The sequence below is a fragment of the Arctopsyche grandis genome, chromosome 11 (genome assembly GCF_051622035.1).
Source record: "Arctopsyche grandis isolate Sample6627 chromosome 11, ASM5162203v2, whole genome shotgun sequence".
Taxonomy (NCBI): domain Eukaryota; kingdom Metazoa; phylum Arthropoda; class Insecta; order Trichoptera; family Hydropsychidae; genus Arctopsyche; species Arctopsyche grandis.
Window position 1 is genome coordinate 11445293 of NC_135365.1, and position 18456 is coordinate 11463748.

Sequence of the window (18456 nt, forward strand, 5' to 3'; positions counted from 1 at the left end):
ATGTAAGATCACTCGCTAACAAAGTCTACGATGATATATCTCGGACAAACGAAAAAGTTTAATAAAATTCGCTATTGTATAATAAAATTTAAATTAAGTGCAGTTACTATTTTATTTGACAGTGTGTGTAGTTAATAAAATCAATTTTTCTTTAAATTATTACAATTTGAACACTCTCTAGACACAAATTCTAAATGGTTGTGGCTATTTGCAGGTACTATATCTGTGACAGGCACAAAGCCTTCTGCGCATGCGCGTGAACTTTAATCCGATTGTAATTTATTACATTTAATGTATGCTAGACTTGTTTAATCAATCGTTCATTATACATGAGGCAAATAAATTTCGCACGTTATTATAATAGATTTATATCATTTATCTATTTCGCGACTTAGCGAGTTCGAACTAAATTTTAAGCAAAACAAAATTTTAACAGTAAACACGCTGACAGTGACAGTTCACACGCATGCGCAGAAGGCTTTGCGCCTGTCGCAGATATAGTACCTGCAAATAGCCACAACCATTCTAAATGGCAACATTTTATATGTACTCAAAATATGGCAAATTTATCAAAATAAATCAAGACTCCAAATTAGTCACAGCAAGTTATAAAAAAATATATATACATTTTATATATATAGATATTTATATAAAGTATTATCGCTGAAAAAACACCCAAAATGAAAATTATGTACAACACGATGCAATAATTAATAGAATCATTACAGTTAGATAGATACACATTGAATAGGGCGAACCAAAAAAACTACAAATTATTTTCACAATATACATATGCACGCAAATGATATAAATGATCATAATGCGTGTTAAAATAATCCTTCCATTCACGTCTACACATTCGATTATTTCATACTTTATATATAATATAATATCAAAAATTCATAAGAAATCAGGAGTTTCTGGTTTATATATATAAGTGTATACAATTATGTATGTAATCCATCAAATTTATTTCCCTACGAGTGACTAGATGGGATAAGAATAACTGTGGATCAGTTAAAGTTGACCATTTCAATGCAGATAGTGAAGAGCACAAAACTTCTATGCCAGCAGTGGCGTAGCGAGGGTAAATGACGCCCGGGGCAAGCAATTTTTTTACACATCCCTCTTTTTGTCATATTTGTCGACTTATAAAATTTACTATGAAACAAATACATTTACGATGTCCTCTTGTCTGAAGACAATGTAATGATTTTGATTTATAAAACTCAAGTTTGTATAACTTAAAATACATTAAATTGCTATAATTTATTCATTCGTAGTATTCTTCCAAGTGTTCAGACGCATATTTATGTGTGTATAGAAAGCATTGTCCAAAATGCAACATCCGTTGCTCAAATCAAGCAATACAAAAAAAGACTGGATGTTCGACAGACGGATTACGAAGAACACTCATAAACTTAAATGCTTTTGGCAAATTTTGTAAAAGAATTCGCTCACATTATACTTTTCGAAATGAACTTAAGTTACTACAAATAATGACATTTTGATATTGGGAACAATTTAAACATTGATCATTGAAAAAAATATTTGCTACTTATGTAAATGTGTATTTCACGAACACAAAATACGAACCGACAACGATCAACGCTTCTCTCTACTGGATTCCTTCTTTTTTACTCTTCAGCTTGCGACCTTCGACACCGACGACCTTGGCTTCGACTATTCTAATCTATTTTTTCGAATGATCATTTCATATTTTTTAATGGTCACTTTATAATGCCAAAATATTTTATTCGATGCACAATACGAGATTGTTTAATGCACTGAAAATAATGCACAAACATTTTTTTTAAAATACAAAGTATTTATCTCAATGTGCAGTTAAATCGTACCCTTTTGATATTTAGTGACAAATGGCGCCCGAGGCATCATCCCCTTCTCATTAGGCCATTATATGCCAGCAATAGATTCTCCAAATTCAGTATTCAGCCAAAAAAAGTGATATAAAAATCACATTAAAAGTGTACATATTAAAAATTAGTTTTGTATATTATCAATTCTCCAATATACACCACGATGTACATACATACATACATGTTCAGTGTGAGAAACTCCATTTACAATATCCCTGTGGAACGAATTAAGCACGCAAATGGAAGGATTATACAAGTAAGTAATGTCATATAAATATACGTACTATGACAATTTTTTTAAATATAAATACATATATATTATATATATATTTAAGGGATATACTGAATAAAATCAATAATGTGCACAGTAGCTACGGCAAAATTTTTTACAGATACAAATCCTATGGATACATTCACAACATAAAATGAATATAGTTTTACAGCAACCCGTATTTGAACCTGTATGCATATAATCTAATACGAAAAAATATATATCAACACTGTCACATTAATAATTTCATACGTACATTATAAATTTACAGAATTCGACGGTATTAACCGTTTGCCCGCGGCCGTCTTCTATGGAAGCTTTGGGCGACAAGTCTGTAGCGCGGCTGTCTTCCATAGAATTTCTGAACTTTGCACGGGATTTTGAGCCTTATATGCGCCTATTTCAACTGTTTTAAGGTTCAAAATTGGTTCAATATATTACTGAGAGTTGAATGCCATCTATTCAATTTGCTTAAAATGAATATATACCAGTCAAAAATTAGTTTTTTGTGGAACCATACTGAAATCTCGTCTATGTGACGTCACGTCTTCATACAATTATGAAGAATGATTATTTGACAATTAATCCATATCTACGAGATATATTATGTATTTTATTGTTTAAAATAATACTTTATGTGTTAATTAACATATCTGGTTACTTGAGTAAATATTAAAATCTGTATTTAAGGTCGAAATCCCATTGCCAAATTCGCGAAACAGGGCTTGTTCGCTATATTTATTGCCACAGGCAAAGGGTTAAATACTATATATTCACGTCATCGATTACGTACTATAAACACGGAAAACATTGCGGGGTGTTATCGAGAAATAAATCTGTAGGGGCTGAAATACATACATATAAAGAGGAAATTTTGTGTGACAATCACAGTAAGAACTTCATATGAGACAGCCAGTTAGACTCAAACGTCTTAAAATTGAAATCATAAAACAAATTAACACAAACAAAATCAAAACGCAAGTCATTATATGGAAGTTTCGGATAGAACGTTATCTGCTATAAGTCTGTCTCAGTCCACTGCTAGTCTCCACGACGAGCCCTTCTTGCAGCTGCCGTCTTATGTCGATATAACCACACCTGCAACCGATCGACCAAAGATTAACACACACTTGCAATCAAATCGATCCGATAGTCACAATCGCGATGTAAACAATCACCTGAAATAGTATAACGATGTCTAGTAATATTTGCAAGCTGCCGCAGAACCAAAATTGAGGCGGAGCACTTCTGACAAGAAAATATACAGTCTTAAAGACATCGCCACACAACCACATGATGACCATACTCAAGCTGAAATAAAGAATTTCACATATAAGTAAGTGTTATATGTTCTTGAGAATGATGAGTTATCAAACAGTGTGAGGGTCTACCTCATCCCTTCGGTACTCTTATTTTGATGATTTTTGGAAATCTGCGGTGCACCTATCATCGCTTCGGTGAACACCGCAAGAAAGCCTATCGTCTCTACGAAAATTGGTAAGCCGATGAGAAAGTAGGTGATTGTCGCACCGATTACTGAAAAGACCAGCATACAATCGACATAGCTTTGGAAATCTGTCCAAGCCCAAAAATATTTCCTTTCCATGTCTGAAATGTAAATGTAAAAATAATTAATTTTCATAACTATTGTATTATATGTACCTACAAGCATTTTAAAATATTGACTATTACACATAGCAAAAATTTACATACATATTTCCAGTACATTGCGGTCATTTAAAAAACACCAATCAACAATTTTTTACATTTTTTTTAAATGGAAATAAAATAATTATAAATTTACACACAACCGTGAGTGTCAAAATTAATTCAAGCAGTTTTTCCTTCAATTAGAACATCTATACATTGTTTGAATGATTTTATTTCATACTCGATGACTTAATTAATTGTCGACTAGTGTTATTTAATTGATAAAACCAGTGGTGGATTTAAGCACAAGCGGGGGAGGGGGGGCTCGCCTCGGGCCCCCTACGTAATACGACATAAGCATTTTTAAAAATTAATTTTTGAGGAATTATTAAAACTTTTATATACCAGTTCAATGAAAATTAAATCACTTTTCGAAGAAAATAAAAAAAAAGTTCGTCATTCCATATTTACATTTGGTCAGAACTAATTTATAGCAGGAATTTCAGAATCCTCACTTTGTACTTATTTTTTCTCTCAAAATATCGCAGACGATTAAGACAGTGGGGGGCGTTTATGCGCGCACGCATGCATTTCCGAAAATGCATTGAGCACGAAAAAAAATTTTAGTCCACAAACTGTTGAAAATATTTTATTTAAATCAATCTAAATAGGAAATTCTTCCACCTTCTCGTGGTTTTCATTGAACAGAGTTAATACAAAGTCGCAAAATTTTTTTACTAACGTTTTTTTGACAAAACAATGAACTTTATTATATTTATGCACAATTGCACCCAAATAGGTATGGAACGCTGTACGCTTGGCATAACGAGAAGTAATGGAAAATAAAATACGTTGTAATGTAATGGTAGTGGGCGGGTCAGTAGTTAGAAGAATGAGTGAAAGAAATGCTCGAACGGTATCCGAGAGAATATAAAATGGTGCAAGGAAGACCACAGGGTAGATGGGTGGATGAAATCAGAAAAATGTATGGGATGAGATGGATGAGAATGCCCAAAACAGAGACGGGTGGAAGCATGTTGGAGAGATCTTCATCCAGCAGTTGATAGCGGTTACACGACAATTGGTGCAAGTCCAAAAGGTTCAACGACAAAATGTACCCGAAAATTAGTGCACTGACGATTAGAAAATTTAGGATTTTTGAACATTTTGTCGCTTGAAGATTATTTCCATGGACATTTTGACGCGTGAACATTTTGTCGCGGGTACATTGTGTCAGTGCATTAATTTTCGGGTACATTTTGTCGTTGAACCTTTTGGACTTGCACCAATTGTCGCGTCCCCGTTGATAGCGAATGGCTGTGAATGATGATGATGATATAATATATAAATATACAATGTAAAAAATATCTAATTAGAAAATATGTTATGAATTATGGAGTGGGAGGGGTGAGTAAGTTTGAAACTTGGCCTAGTATATTTGTATATATGTACATTTACAGAAAAATGTAAGCTTCTAGAAATTTTTAAGTCTCGGGCTTTTAGAGACCTAAATCCACCACTGAATAAAACCATAAAAAAAAAAGCATTTTTATATATTAAATTACGGAATAGCTATGACTGAAAATTTGTTAAAGCTTTATTGTAGATTTCCATATTAAATGCTCTTTGAAAGTCAATCAATTCTTTAAAAAAGCGTTGTAAGTTCTATAACAATGATTAAATTGACGATTATCAATTACAAAGCGGAATCAAATTTGCCTGCACCATTTTTAATAACCTTCGAAGCGGATGAGCAATAACCATGTAGTTGAAAAATGTACATTTACATATGTTAAGGGGACGCGACAATTGGTGCAAGTCCAAAAGGTTCAACGACAAAATGTACCCGAAAATTAATGCACTGACAAAATGTACCCGCAACAAAATGTCCACGGAAATAATGTTCAAGCGATAAAATGTTAAAAAATACTTAATTTTCCTATTGTAATGGAAAAAGTAACTTTTTATAGTATTATATTTATCGATGTATATGGTATTTTTTATCGTATAGATCGCGGATGTTATTAAATTAGTATAAATTACAGATGTTCTCAACCGCACCAATATATTCTTATTTAAATTGAACAATTACATTTTAAGCGAATGTCATTGTGACTCATTGAATATCATTTTAAGATGTCATTGAATTAGTTTAAATGTTAGGGGTTCTTAGCCGTATCCTATATTTACTTATTTAAATTGAAAAAATAAACTTTCTAAGCGTATGAACTGCAGATTACATTGAATTAGTTTATGTCAGGGCTTCTCAACCGTCTCCGAAATTTTCTTTATTTCAAATGAATAATTTACTTTTTCCATTACAATAGGAAAATTTAGGATTTTTGAAGATTTTGTCGCTTGAACATTATTTCCGTGGACATTTTGTCGCTTGAACATTATTTCCGTGGACATTTTGTCGCGTGAACATTTTGTCGCGTGAACATTTTGTCGTTGAACCTTTTGTCGCGTGAACATTTTGTCGTTGAACCTTTTGGACTTGCATCAATTGTCGTGTAACCATATGTTAAGGGTTAAATTGTATGAGCGTTTAAAATACAAATCTCAATATATGTAACTTTATCAAGTTTAAAATTACTATCATTCAAATAACTAAATTAATATGAGGAAAATTTACATTAAATAATATCTACTTATATATAATAATATATACTTCACGATAAAAGTCTACAAATAAAATAATAAAAACGATTTCTTATAAAAGCAGCAACAAAATTATACTTTTATGTATATACTATATATAAAGTGCAATATATAAATAAAAAAAGTACATACATATGTAACAAAACTTATTTTGATATATGATACAAGTCGGAATTATAATATATAATATATAATAAACAATTATTTACACATTGCATTCAAAGCGAAAGTGACTGTCAGGGATGTGTAGACATAATATGCGAATACAGAGAGAGATAGGGGGTTTAACAAACGAAACACATCGATTGAAATCTGTATAGCAAACGAAGACATGCTCTCCGAGCTTCGACTGAGCAAGGTAGGTTGTCTCACCGTAGAAGCGGTGCGCATTTTGCACCGGATTTTCAGGCCTCTGGCTGAGCCATCGGGCCACATCCTCGGACTGTTGTGCTGGAGACGTACGGATGCACAACAAAACGGATACATATAAATCACACAGCGGCAAATTTGTCCACCAAAATAAATTATGTATTCATATATATATATATATATATATCGTCGGACATACGATAAAAACGTGTAAAAAGATAAAAATGTATACATTACTGTTAGAATATATTATATATATATGTATATAAATGTATATGTGAATTAAAAATGTAAGCGAACGACGTACCTGTAAAGATGCGTTCCCGGGCTTGGATTATTTGATTTTTTTTCTGGACCGATACGCACAGGTGGATCATGATGAACATCGTGATGTTCATTATGATGCTTTGGATCAGCAAAGGCATTTCATAGCGCTTTCCGAACCTGAAAAATGACAGAAACACTTGAATTTGTTTGTGTATCATGTTTGATACACAGCGAATTCAAATATGACATGAAACAAATGTTCACACGTTTAAATGTAAATGTTATGTTATTTAATCAGCTAGTGTTTACCAGAAATGTAAGTGAGTGAGTGAGTGTACCAGAAGAGGATGCGCAGGGTGTTGGCGAGCAGCAGCGCCAGACAGACGTAGAGCGAGAAGCCGTCGGGGTCGGCGTTGCGGCGGATGTGGAGGTACTGCGGGATGTAAGGCGCGGCGCCCCCCGCCACCATGGCGACGGCTGCGCCCCACGACACCGCCGCGCCCAGCGACGCGCGCAGCCCCAGCTCGTCCGACAGCACCCACTCCATCTTCTTTCACTGCTCTTCTTTCACTGCTCTTCTTGCACTGCTCTTCTCGCACTCTCACCGGACCTACTTTCACCTCGAGCGCTCCATGCTCACCGCGCGCCTCCGCCCCACCATCTGAGCCCCCCGATCCAACCCACCGATCCCACGACTGACAGCCGACCGACTCCACTGACACCGGCCAGCGCCACACTGACATTTACCATTTGTTCCCCGTCTCCTCGTATCGAAGGCGGTCCAAACACTCTCGTCTACCGCCAACTACTACGCTGAACATCAATCATTTTCGGTTCGGGTTCGATGATTTTTACCCGAAAACTCCATCAATTTAAATACTGTGTATTAATCATGCGAAATATTGTACTAACAAGCACTCGAGTGCCAGATATTCCGTATTCGCGACTTTTGGGGCAACGATTGTCCAATTTGCGCAATAAAGGTCTGACCGCACTATACGACAACCGAACGATCCGACACTTCACAACAGCATTGGCGGATCCAAGGAGGGTGCCCTGGGTACCATAGCACCCACCGTGGATGATATGTTATTCACTATTTTTACAAATATATTTTAGTTCCGAGTTAGAGTTCCGTTGTTATTGCTAGACTCCGAACCCAAAGCGCGCCGTTTATTGTTCAATTTTTGTAAATGCTTTGTTAAAGGTTCACCGAACCTTTTTTTGCAGTCTAGCTTTGTAAATAGAACCAAACCACCCCGATTCCTGGAAAAAGCACGCTCTCTATCCGTAGTCTAGTTATTGCATACTGCAACAAGACCCTTTGCCTAGGCGCACACGATAAGAGTATCCTTCCTGGTAATTGCTATACAAACTCTCATAATTTATGGCTTTTAGCAAAAAAAAGGTTTTTTTGAAATCTGTGCCGCTATTGCTATTGGTATATTTTACTTGGAAAACAACAAAAAACATGTCTGACAAAAATTAATCTCTTCATAGCTAGTCTCGATACGACTTTGTAAGCAATCGGTCGAAAGTTGTAAACAGTTGTCGTATAAATTCAATATCGTGTAGGAATCTCGTCGTCGTCATCGTCATCGAAACATTCGAGAATATTCCGCAACAACAAACTACATTCCCGAAACCCAGACGACATGCACCTGTAGTCGTTATATTAAACTCAGGCGGAACGCCCCTACCAGTCGAGTGGAACCAAAACGGTCGAAACACGCCGCCACCATTAAAATACATCGAGCGGAAAGGCGCCAAGCATTCCAGAAAATTCGACGCCTCGACGAAAACAAAATTCCTCTCGTACGCGTCAATAACCACTTCCATCAAGCATTCCAGAAAATTCGACGCCTCGACGAAAACAAAATTCCTCTCGTACGCGTCAATAACCACTTCCACCAAGCATTCCAAAAACACTATAAAAGGAGGTACAACCCAAACAACGCCAGTCGACCCAGAGCAGCAAGCGTCGACACACAGCAGCAGACCAGTCAACATACAGCTCCTGACCAGCCACCACTACACTACGCGGACTTGGAAGATCAACCAGCCGGACGAGCCAGCAACACACTGCCGTATCCAGAGACCTTCCGTACATAGCTGAATGCTGAGCCAGCGACACTCTACCATATCCAGAGACCGCTGAACGACATACTTTTGCCCACAAATACCATACCTTTGTACAACCATAGGCAAACAATAAAACTTTATAAAACTAGCACAACAGTGTTTCGTTAGGCCGGGATACGGTCAACACACATGTAACCCGCCTACATTGGTACTACTCCGACGTGATCTACGCAACCTTCTGATCATCCAACAGCGCTGTCAACACATCGCTACCCCGCCTACATTGGTGACCCCATCTTTGAACCACACAACAGTGTTTCGTTAGGCCGGGATACGGTCAACACATCGCTACCCCGCCTACATTGGTGACCCCATCTTTGAACCACACAACAGTGTTTCGTTAGGCCGGGATACGGTCAACACATCGTACCCCGCCTACATTGGTGACCCCATCTTTGAACTACGCAGCCTTCATAGCAGTCAACAGCGCAGTCAACACGGCAGCCCACAGTGCAGCCTCCACAACAACCAACAGCCGCCACGACAGCAGTCAACAGCGCAGTCAACATAGCAGCCCACAGCGCAGCCTACATAGCAGCCCACATCGCAGCCTACATAGCAGCCCACATCGCAGCCTACATAGCAGCCCACATCGCAGCCTACATAGCAGCCCACATCGCAGCCCACATAGCAGCCCACATTGCAGCCTACATAGCAGCCCACATCGCAGCCTACATAGCAGCCCACATCGCAGCCTACATAGCAGCCCACATCGCAGCCTACATAGCAGCCCACATCGCAGCCTACATAGCAGCCCACATCGCAGCCTACATAGCAGCCCACATCGCAGCCTACATAGCAGCCCACATCGCAGCCCACATAGCAGCCCACATTGCAGCCTACATAGCAGCCCACATCGCAGCCTACATAGCAGCCCACATCGCAGCCTACATAGCAACCGCAGACTTCACGCAACCGCAGCCTTCAACGCAGTCTACAACGCAACCCTCAACGCAGACTTCAAACGCAGTCCGCTACATGTCCCCACAACTAGTGACCATGTCAAACAACTCCGCAGCTTTCGCCACAACAAGACGCAACCCGGAGACAACAACCAAATGGATCCACTACTGTTGATCCGCCAGCACCGCTCATCACACCTTCGATGATTCATCACCTCGATGAGCCCATGCAGGACGCCGCAGCCTGCACAACAGCACCGTCCAGACCGTCACAAACCTTCACTACCATTGTAACGACCGCAACAGTAACATGGTGTGAAAGTACATATGGACCAGCTACCAACACAACCCGCTGTTGAGTCAACCCACTCCAGCACAACCGGCGAAACAAATCGCCACTGAGCCAACTAGCTCCAACACAACACAGCCGCTGTCGTGACAACTAACTCCAGCACAATCAGCACAACGCCTGCACAACAACATCGTCCAGACCACCAACCTTCACTATCAACGTAGCCTAGACAGAATAAGCAACATGGTAGAAAAGAACAACTCGGACTGGTACGCAAAGCAAGATCCGCTGTCGAGACAACTAACTCCAGCACAACCAACGAAGACCAGCACTCAACGCACTTCGTCAACCAACGTTCTTCACGCAAGATCCGCTGTCGAGACAACTAACTCCAGCACAACCAACGAAGACCAGCACTCAACGCACTTCGTCAACCAACGTTCTTCACGCAAGATCCGCTGTCGAGACAACTAACTCCAGCACAACCAACGAAGACCAGCACTCAACGCACTTCGTCAACCAACGTTCTTCACGCAAGATCCGCTGTCGAGACAACTAACTCCAGCACAACCAACGAAGACCAGCACTCAATGCACTTCGTCAACCAACGTTCTTCACGCAAGATCCGCTGTCGAGACAACTAACTCCAGCACAACCAACGAAGACCAGCACTCAACGCACTTCGTCAACCAACGTTCTTCACGCAAGATCCGCTGTCAAGACAACTAACTCCAGCACAACCAACGAAGACCAGCACTCAACGCACTTCGTCAACCAACGTTCTTCACGCAAGATCCGCTGTCGAGACAACTAACTCCAGCACAACCAGCAAAACAGTCACGCGAATGACTCCACGCAGAACACAGCAGCCTGCACAACAGCACCATCCAAGCCATCACAAACCTTCACTACCAACGCAGCTCGCCCAAAATAAGCAACCTGGTAGAGAACAAGACTTGGACCGGCATGCAACACAAGACCCGCTGTTGAGACAACTTTCTCCAGCACAACCGGACAAACAACGACGCCATCGAGTCAATAGACTCCAACACAGCAAGATTCCTACAAAATCACACACATCGCTAACACTCACCGGAGAGCCATGTAGGAATCTCGTCGTCGTCATCGTCATCGAAACATTCGAGAATATTCCGCAACAACAAACTACATTCCCGAAACCCAGACGACATGCACCTGTAGTCGTTATATTAAACTCAGGCGGAACGCCCCTACCAGTCGAGTGGAACCAAAACGGTCGAAACACGCCGCCACCATTAAAATACATCGAGCGGAAAGGCGCCAAGCATTCCAGAAAATTCGACGCCTCGACGAAAACAAAATTCCTCTCGTACGCGTCAATAACCACTTCCATCAAGCATTCCAGAAAATTCGACGCCTCGACGAAAACAAAATTCCTCTCGTACGCGTCAATAACCACTTCCACCAAGCATTCCAAAAACACTATAAAAGGAGGTACAACCCAAACAACGCCAGTCGACCCAGAGCAGCAAGCGTCGACACACAGCAGCAGACCAGTCAACATACAGCTCCTGACCAGCCACCACTACACTACGCGGACTTGGAAGATCAACCAGCCGGACGAGCCAGCAACACACTGCCGTATCCAGAGACCTTCCGTACATAGCTGAATGCTGAGCCAGCGACACTCTACCATATCCAGAGACCGCTGAACGACATACTTTTGCCCACAAATACCATACCTTTGTACAACCATAGGCAAACAATAAAACTTTATAAAACTAGCACAACAGTGTTTCGTTAGGCCGGGATACGGTCAACACACATGTAACCCGCCTACATTGGTACTACTCCGACGTGATCTACGCAACCTTCTGATCATCCAACAGCGCTGTCAACACATCGCTACCCCGCCTACATTGGTGACCCCATCTTTGAACCACACAACAGTGTTTCGTTAGGCCGGGATACGGTCAACACATCGCTACCCCGCCTACAATCGTTTGAATATTTGGTTTCCTATTTTTAAAAATATTTTAATTTTCGTATTAAATCAATGTTAGTTCTTTTTTTATTAAAAAAAATTATTTAAAGTAATTTAATGATGAGTTTAGGGAACTTTCACTTATTTATAATATTTTTACAACGTTTCAATTGTTTCAACATCTCATTAAAGTATTTGAATTTGGATTAAACGAAGAATTAATAGATATTATAATATGTTTGCTTCCGTATCCAGTCCTACACATGCGGCACTAAAAAAATTGGTGGAGTTTTTGGGTGCCAGATGTTCCGTAAGATCCGAAAAGTGATCCGAGTGAGATCACTTTTTGCGGAATAATCATCGAACCGTTTATATTTCACGCAATGTTTTGGTATTATAATACTGACTGCTTATATTCGATGCTGATCTTTTAGTTATTGTACTGATTATTTATATTTTATACTGATTATAAATCGACCACTTTAATATTGATCACTTGGATACTGCTTATTTATAAATACATACTGGCAATTTAGCATAAAATTCTGGTAATTCATTAAATATAGCTGATCAAAATGTATAAAATACTGATCTTTTAAATGCTAACTATGCCGAAATCCAAACCAAGATACAGACTGATATATGCACACCTTATTTGATTTCACTTTAACGCAGTCAGATAAAATATATTTTTAATACGCGTATTTATGTATGTTATTTGCTTTGTATGCACGCTCCGAACGTGCGAACGTGCCGTTGTCAAGGTAAAGGCAGGAATTTCCCCCTTCCTTACTTTCTCCTTGCAGGTTATACTTGAACGTCGAACCACTCATGAGTCATATTCAACCAATTGCGCTAAATTCACATCGCATAACGTCACGCATCCAATCGCTCCTCCTTCTACGAACTCCCTTACTGAGTGATGATGCGTCCCCTATCGATAAATTCGATATAATAATAGGGTTGCGTGAATGTGAAGAGGGGTTTCCAAATCAGAGCGGAAGATGCAATCAGTAGAGGTGATAGAAGTCATAGATATTTAATGAGCAGGTGTAGATGGGCCCTCACGAACCAGACATGGACCCATGAGAAGTCTCCCAATCTCTTCGAAAACCCAGGTATAAAAAAATAGTTCGTTGAATGTAGTGAGAGTATCGGATGACACACTTGAACCCCCCCCCCCCTGAACCCCTCAAATCCCCTTGCTTCATATGGAAAAATTCATATGGAAGGACTCTATTATTTCTGTATCTTTGGGTAGAAATAGTTTATTGTTCACATCTCGTACAACTATGTAGCTCAAATGAATCAACGGAGCAATCATCAGTCATTCATAGACTCGAAACATTATTTTTAGACCAAATATTCTTTTAAACGAAAAGTTGTTTTCGCAACAAACGTCAACCGGTCGGTGTGACAGGTCATGATCTTTTTTTTTCTTTCTATAGAAATAACTCACTTGAGGCATTCATATCTATCGACATTTTTTCATTGCATTATTATATAATTTATATTTATTAGAATGAAAAGTGTAATCACGTTAACCCCAAAAAAAAAATCGTGAAAATTAACCTAAAATATTTTATGTATGAAAAATTACAATATCTATCTTTCATTTTTGCAGCATCAACATTATGTTAATATCGAAATTACTGCCATTAATACGATGTCAGCAAAGAATAGTTTTACAAAAGAATCTAATCAATCCGAACATTTGCATTGGATACATTACTAAGAATAACTTTTCCAGTCAAAAATCGCCGGCAGTATCGAAGGCCGAATCGGGTAGCGATGTTTCAACTGATGTTAGACCGATAGGAGAAAAAGTCAAAGAAGCAGCGAAGACTGTTTCTTATACAGGCGTCATACTATTCGGCGTCGGAGTCACCGGAGTCATATTTTACTATGTCTTCAGAGAGCTATTTTCAAGCAGTAGTTCGACCAGTATTTATTCAGCTGCGTTAGATAGGTGCATAGAGGTATCATGAATTGAATTCAACATTACTTAATTCCCATTCTTGCATATAAATAAAATATATCTTTTTTTTTCATAAAAGGATCTTGACGTAGCGTATGCTCTCGGTTCACCGATCAAAGCTTATGGGGAAGAATCTAACCGTAGACGAAGGAATCGAGTAAGCCATGCGTTTTATGAACGAGATGGTGTAAAATGCATCAGGATGCAATTCTACATAAGGGGCTCTAAATGTAAAGCTACCGTGCAGTTAGATATGAAAGAGGTATTGTTTTTATGTTTTTTTTTCTTGCTTAAATAAAACCTTCATGTATTTTATATATTTTTGTATTCTTTTAGGTTGATGGAAAATTCGAATACCGATACTTACTCGTTCAATTGGATGATTATACGCACAAGGTGATAGTTTTAGAAGATAACCGTGCAACTGTCGATAAGAAATCGAATATCTTGGACAATTTACAACCTTTACCAAGCTTAATGTAAATCTATGTCACGACATTTGTGTAGACATTCTGATGTGTTTTAATTTATTTTTTGTACGAAATCTATTCCGAAACATTTTTATCACATCAGAATGACGAATTATTAAGTTTTTTTTTTAATAAAGTTATTGTAGTTTTCAATTTAATATCTCTATTTAAACAAACAATGTATATATGTACACATGTATATGGCTGTAAATAAATTTGTTTGTTCAGTATTGATTTATTTATGTATCATTTGAAGAATTACACTACTAACAATCTTAAACGAATGTATTTAACAATTCTTTTTAAATGGATCGTTTTTCCATACTGGTAATAGACGATTATTGAATACGTAGCCCTTTATTTTGAATAAAATGAAATAAAAAACTACTGCAATCGATAGGTATTGTTGCCAAGTGAATTTTAATTCTTGCCAAATTCCTGGTTTATATCTGATGGGATGTTCTGGGATTCCTATCGACACTTCCATTTTGAATACAGGTGCATTACCATGTAATTTAGATGTGTATTGATTTGTCAGTGTTGTAGATACTGAAATATTAACACAAAAATAAATAAAACGAATTGAAATTAAACACGAAGAAAATTTAATAAACTTGCCATTCCTTCGTGAGTATGTATAGAGAACATTTTCTAAAAAATTGTCCACTTCATAATTTTTATCTGCAACTATTGAGTAATTGAACCGCACATCTTTGTAATTATGCAGACATGGAAGTGGAGTAACTTGCATCCAATGTAGATTTGCCGACACAAAATATTTAACTATCGGCAATCCGAATGATTGTTCGTGCGCTATCAAACTCTCCATTTGAAGTGGACATATTCCCTAATTACATTCAATAAACAACATTAAGATTATCTTATACATATGTTACAGTCCAAGAATTCACCCCAGTTTGTTCATGAACGTACTAGTCTGTTCATATACGAACTGTTGGCTTTGGATTGAGTGCTAATAGTCAACAGCTATCTTCAAATAGACTCACTGGGTGTTGCATGAAACTTTTAACTGTTAAAACGTCAAGTATTTAAAGAGGAAATCATATACAATTTACATTACAACGTTGTTATAATTCTCATTTCCACTAATATTTATAAATATTGCAACCTAAGGTAAGAATACATGCATAGAGGACGGGACAAACGATTAATAATACTTCAACTTATGCTAATAGTTTGTGTAAAGAATAAACTAGCCTGTTTGTCAACTTGTTCTTTTGTGTATACTATAACTGGCCAGATTGGTTCGTGTTTGAATAAACTAGTATGATAATGAACGAACGAAATGTACGCTAGGACTGTAACATATACATAATTATGAATGTATTTGATATAATAAAACAAACTTACATCCAATTTGTAATCCAAAACTAACATGAATTTAATATTCTGTATATTTTTTAAAAGCGGATTTTTAACATGAAGTTCTAGATAAATCTCGTCAATCTTTTTGTCAAAGTTATGATCAATTTCACGAACCTGGAACATATTGAAGTTATCCGTATTATAATATAGTATTTTTTATACTGATATTTTTTTCTTTGACTAATTTATTTATTTATTTTATTGTTACAATCAATATACACTCGTCATTACATATCGCTCCAATGCGACGAGTGTACGATAACGGTCAGAAGTACAATAATACATATACAATCAGAATACATAGCATATAACAATTAATCAGTACAGAAATAATAATCATAGAGACATCTATGGATTATTTTTAGATTTTTGTGTACAATTATTATTACAATTTTTATACATATAATAAACAAGAAATTATAGAGATATCTATAGATTTCAGAATACTGTGCATAATTTTTACAAATTATACACACAGATTTTGTGACAACAGGAAATGATCTAATACCAATTTTCAGGAACCGTTTCAACAATGATCAGATACAATTGGCAAACTCTGATAGAGAAACGATCGATTTGGAGTCACAAAACCCCCAAACCTAACCAGCAGTTTGACGAGGAATCGAACCTTCGACCTCAGAGGTGCTAAATATATACGCTACCATTAAGCCAAACTGCTGGCTAATGAAACACATATAAAAATTTCAACCTCAACCACAAACTAATATAAACAATTCACAATTTAAACATTAGTATCATAAGTTTACCTTGAAGTAATAACAATTTTCATTCAGAGTCAACAGCTTTGAAGTATTTTGCAAATTTCCACAACTTATAAGGTATTCAAGATCATCCGTCTCAATAATGAACAGATATTGATATTTGAAGTGAACATCTGGTTGCTCGTAAAATATATAATTCTTCAACCAAAATCCTGAATTTTGTAAGTAAAACGAATCAATGATTTTTTTTTTAATTACATCAAATATATACATTTGTAAATATAAACAGTACCTCTTGCACGATAAGATAGAAATAATGGGAATATTAGAGCTATCAATGTAGTGACCAATACGAAGAACGTCGCTTTGGAACACAATGTATTTTTATATTGGATTGACACACTACAATTGTAGAGCTCGTAAAGTGTCATTACGGTATAAAGAACGCCAGATTTGTTGTTATAAAAGAAATATTTAGCCAAATCAGATAGCTGTAAGCGAAACCGAATGTTTGTAAATAAAGTTGCTTAGCAACCACCATGTTACTTTTACTCTGACCGTATTGTGTGAACTCATGCGAATAACTGTGGGACTGTTACCCAAATCGATTGAAATATATTTGTTTTCGTACATTATAGATTACTTAAATGTAAAATAATGGTTGCTAAGCCCATTTGAAGAAATCTGCATCATTTGCAGTATTTATTCAATTCAGAAACTCTCAATTTTCTATAGTCACAATCGAATTATTCAGCTTAAAATATAAGATTTGTTGGTAATTTTTGTTATGAAAGTATTGATATATGTAATCTTTATAATGCTATATGATGATATTTAGTGGGGCAAATTTCAATGATACATCACGATTGCGCTATATAAATGTCTATGAGAAATTTAGAATCATAATATCACGATTATTTGTAATTTATGTAATCATATCAGGTGCTTAAAATATGAAATGGACAATAAAATATATTAATTGTAATGCTACATAGTTAAGAGGGCTGGACACCAGCGCCTTGTCCATACAAACGTATTACACTTCTCCCTTCCTCAATTATGGCACTAGAGAAATTATTTTTTAATATGCTATGGATGTCCACTATTGGGATGCATCTATCGTTTTATTTTTTTGATTCGTTATTTTTTATAGGAGCTAGGAGCCGCCAAACATCTATAAAATCGCATATTTTTTACACCCACGAAAAGAGTCCAGCGTGCTTATTTAACGGTCGATTTAAAAAAAAATACGCGCATATTTGCACAGAAAATATCTTTCTCATACCGATGATGAAATTTTTTTAAAAATTGGTCCAGTTTTGGAGGATAAAATAGGAGAATACGAAACCTCGATTTTGTCGATTTAAAATACGTATTATCTGGTCGAAGCGAAACTGTCGCATTCACTCAATATATGTATATATATTGATATATATATTGTCGCATTCACTCAATATATATATTCACTCAATATATATATCGAAGAAAGGAACGGCAACAAAATTA

General features: G+C 37.1%; 3 protein-coding genes across 13 annotated transcripts in view; 1 reads left to right on the forward strand and 2 right to left on the reverse strand.

Moving 5' to 3' along the window:
• Positions 1 to 7836, reverse strand: LOC143919455 (solute carrier family 66 member 2). Of its 5 annotated transcripts, none has more exons than XM_077441781.1 (6): positions 7434 to 7836; positions 7136 to 7272; positions 6832 to 6909; positions 3540 to 3756; positions 3306 to 3459; positions 1 to 223 (listed from the first exon to the last, which is right to left on the reverse strand). In XM_077441781.1, the coding sequence occupies exons 1-6, from the start codon at positions 7640 to 7642 to the stop codon at positions 218 to 220; spliced, it is 801 nt and encodes a 266-aa protein (XP_077297907.1). In that variant the 5' UTR covers positions 7643 to 7836; the 3' UTR covers positions 1 to 217. The 5 variants fall into 5 exon arrangements, with proteins under 5 accessions (XP_077297907.1, XP_077297909.1, XP_077297908.1 ...); XM_077441779.1 differs by lacking the exon at positions 1 to 223 and adding an exon at positions 2657 to 3246 and having other exon boundaries at positions 3327 to 3459; positions 7434 to 7833; XM_077441778.1 differs by lacking the exon at positions 1 to 223 and adding an exon at positions 3072 to 3246 and having other exon boundaries at positions 3327 to 3459; positions 6832 to 6942; positions 7121 to 7272; positions 7434 to 7642.
• On the forward strand, positions 7418 to 15079 carry LOC143919456 (mitochondrial import inner membrane translocase subunit Tim21). Of its 2 annotated transcripts, none has more exons than XM_077441784.1 (4): positions 7418 to 7525; positions 14019 to 14373; positions 14452 to 14634; positions 14709 to 15079. In XM_077441784.1, exons 1-4 carry the CDS (start codon positions 7518 to 7520, stop codon positions 14853 to 14855), a joined length of 693 nt encoding a protein of 230 aa, XP_077297910.1. In that variant the 5' UTR covers positions 7418 to 7517; the 3' UTR covers positions 14856 to 15079. The 2 variants fall into 2 exon arrangements, with proteins under 2 accessions (XP_077297910.1, XP_077297911.1); XM_077441785.1 differs by lacking the exon at positions 7418 to 7525 and adding an exon at positions 13604 to 13814 and having other exon boundaries at positions 14709 to 15075.
• The window catches only part of LOC143919453 (transmembrane protein 231), a 17196-nt gene continuing 13599 nt past the window's right edge, over positions 14860 to 18456 (reverse strand). For all 6 annotated transcript variants that reach the window (XM_077441774.1, XM_077441772.1, XM_077441777.1 and 3 more), the window contains 5 exons: positions 17243 to 17441; positions 16996 to 17162; positions 16214 to 16342; positions 15461 to 15689; positions 14860 to 15391 (listed from right to left, as the gene is read on the reverse strand). In XM_077441774.1, the coding sequence (XP_077297900.1) occupies positions 15132 to 15391; positions 15461 to 15689; positions 16214 to 16342; positions 16996 to 17162; positions 17243 to 17381 (924 nt within the window). In that variant the 5' untranslated portion in view covers positions 17382 to 17441 and the 3' untranslated portion in view covers positions 14860 to 15131. The remainder of the gene's footprint in view (positions 15392 to 15460; positions 15690 to 16213; positions 16343 to 16995; positions 17163 to 17242; positions 17442 to 18456) is intronic.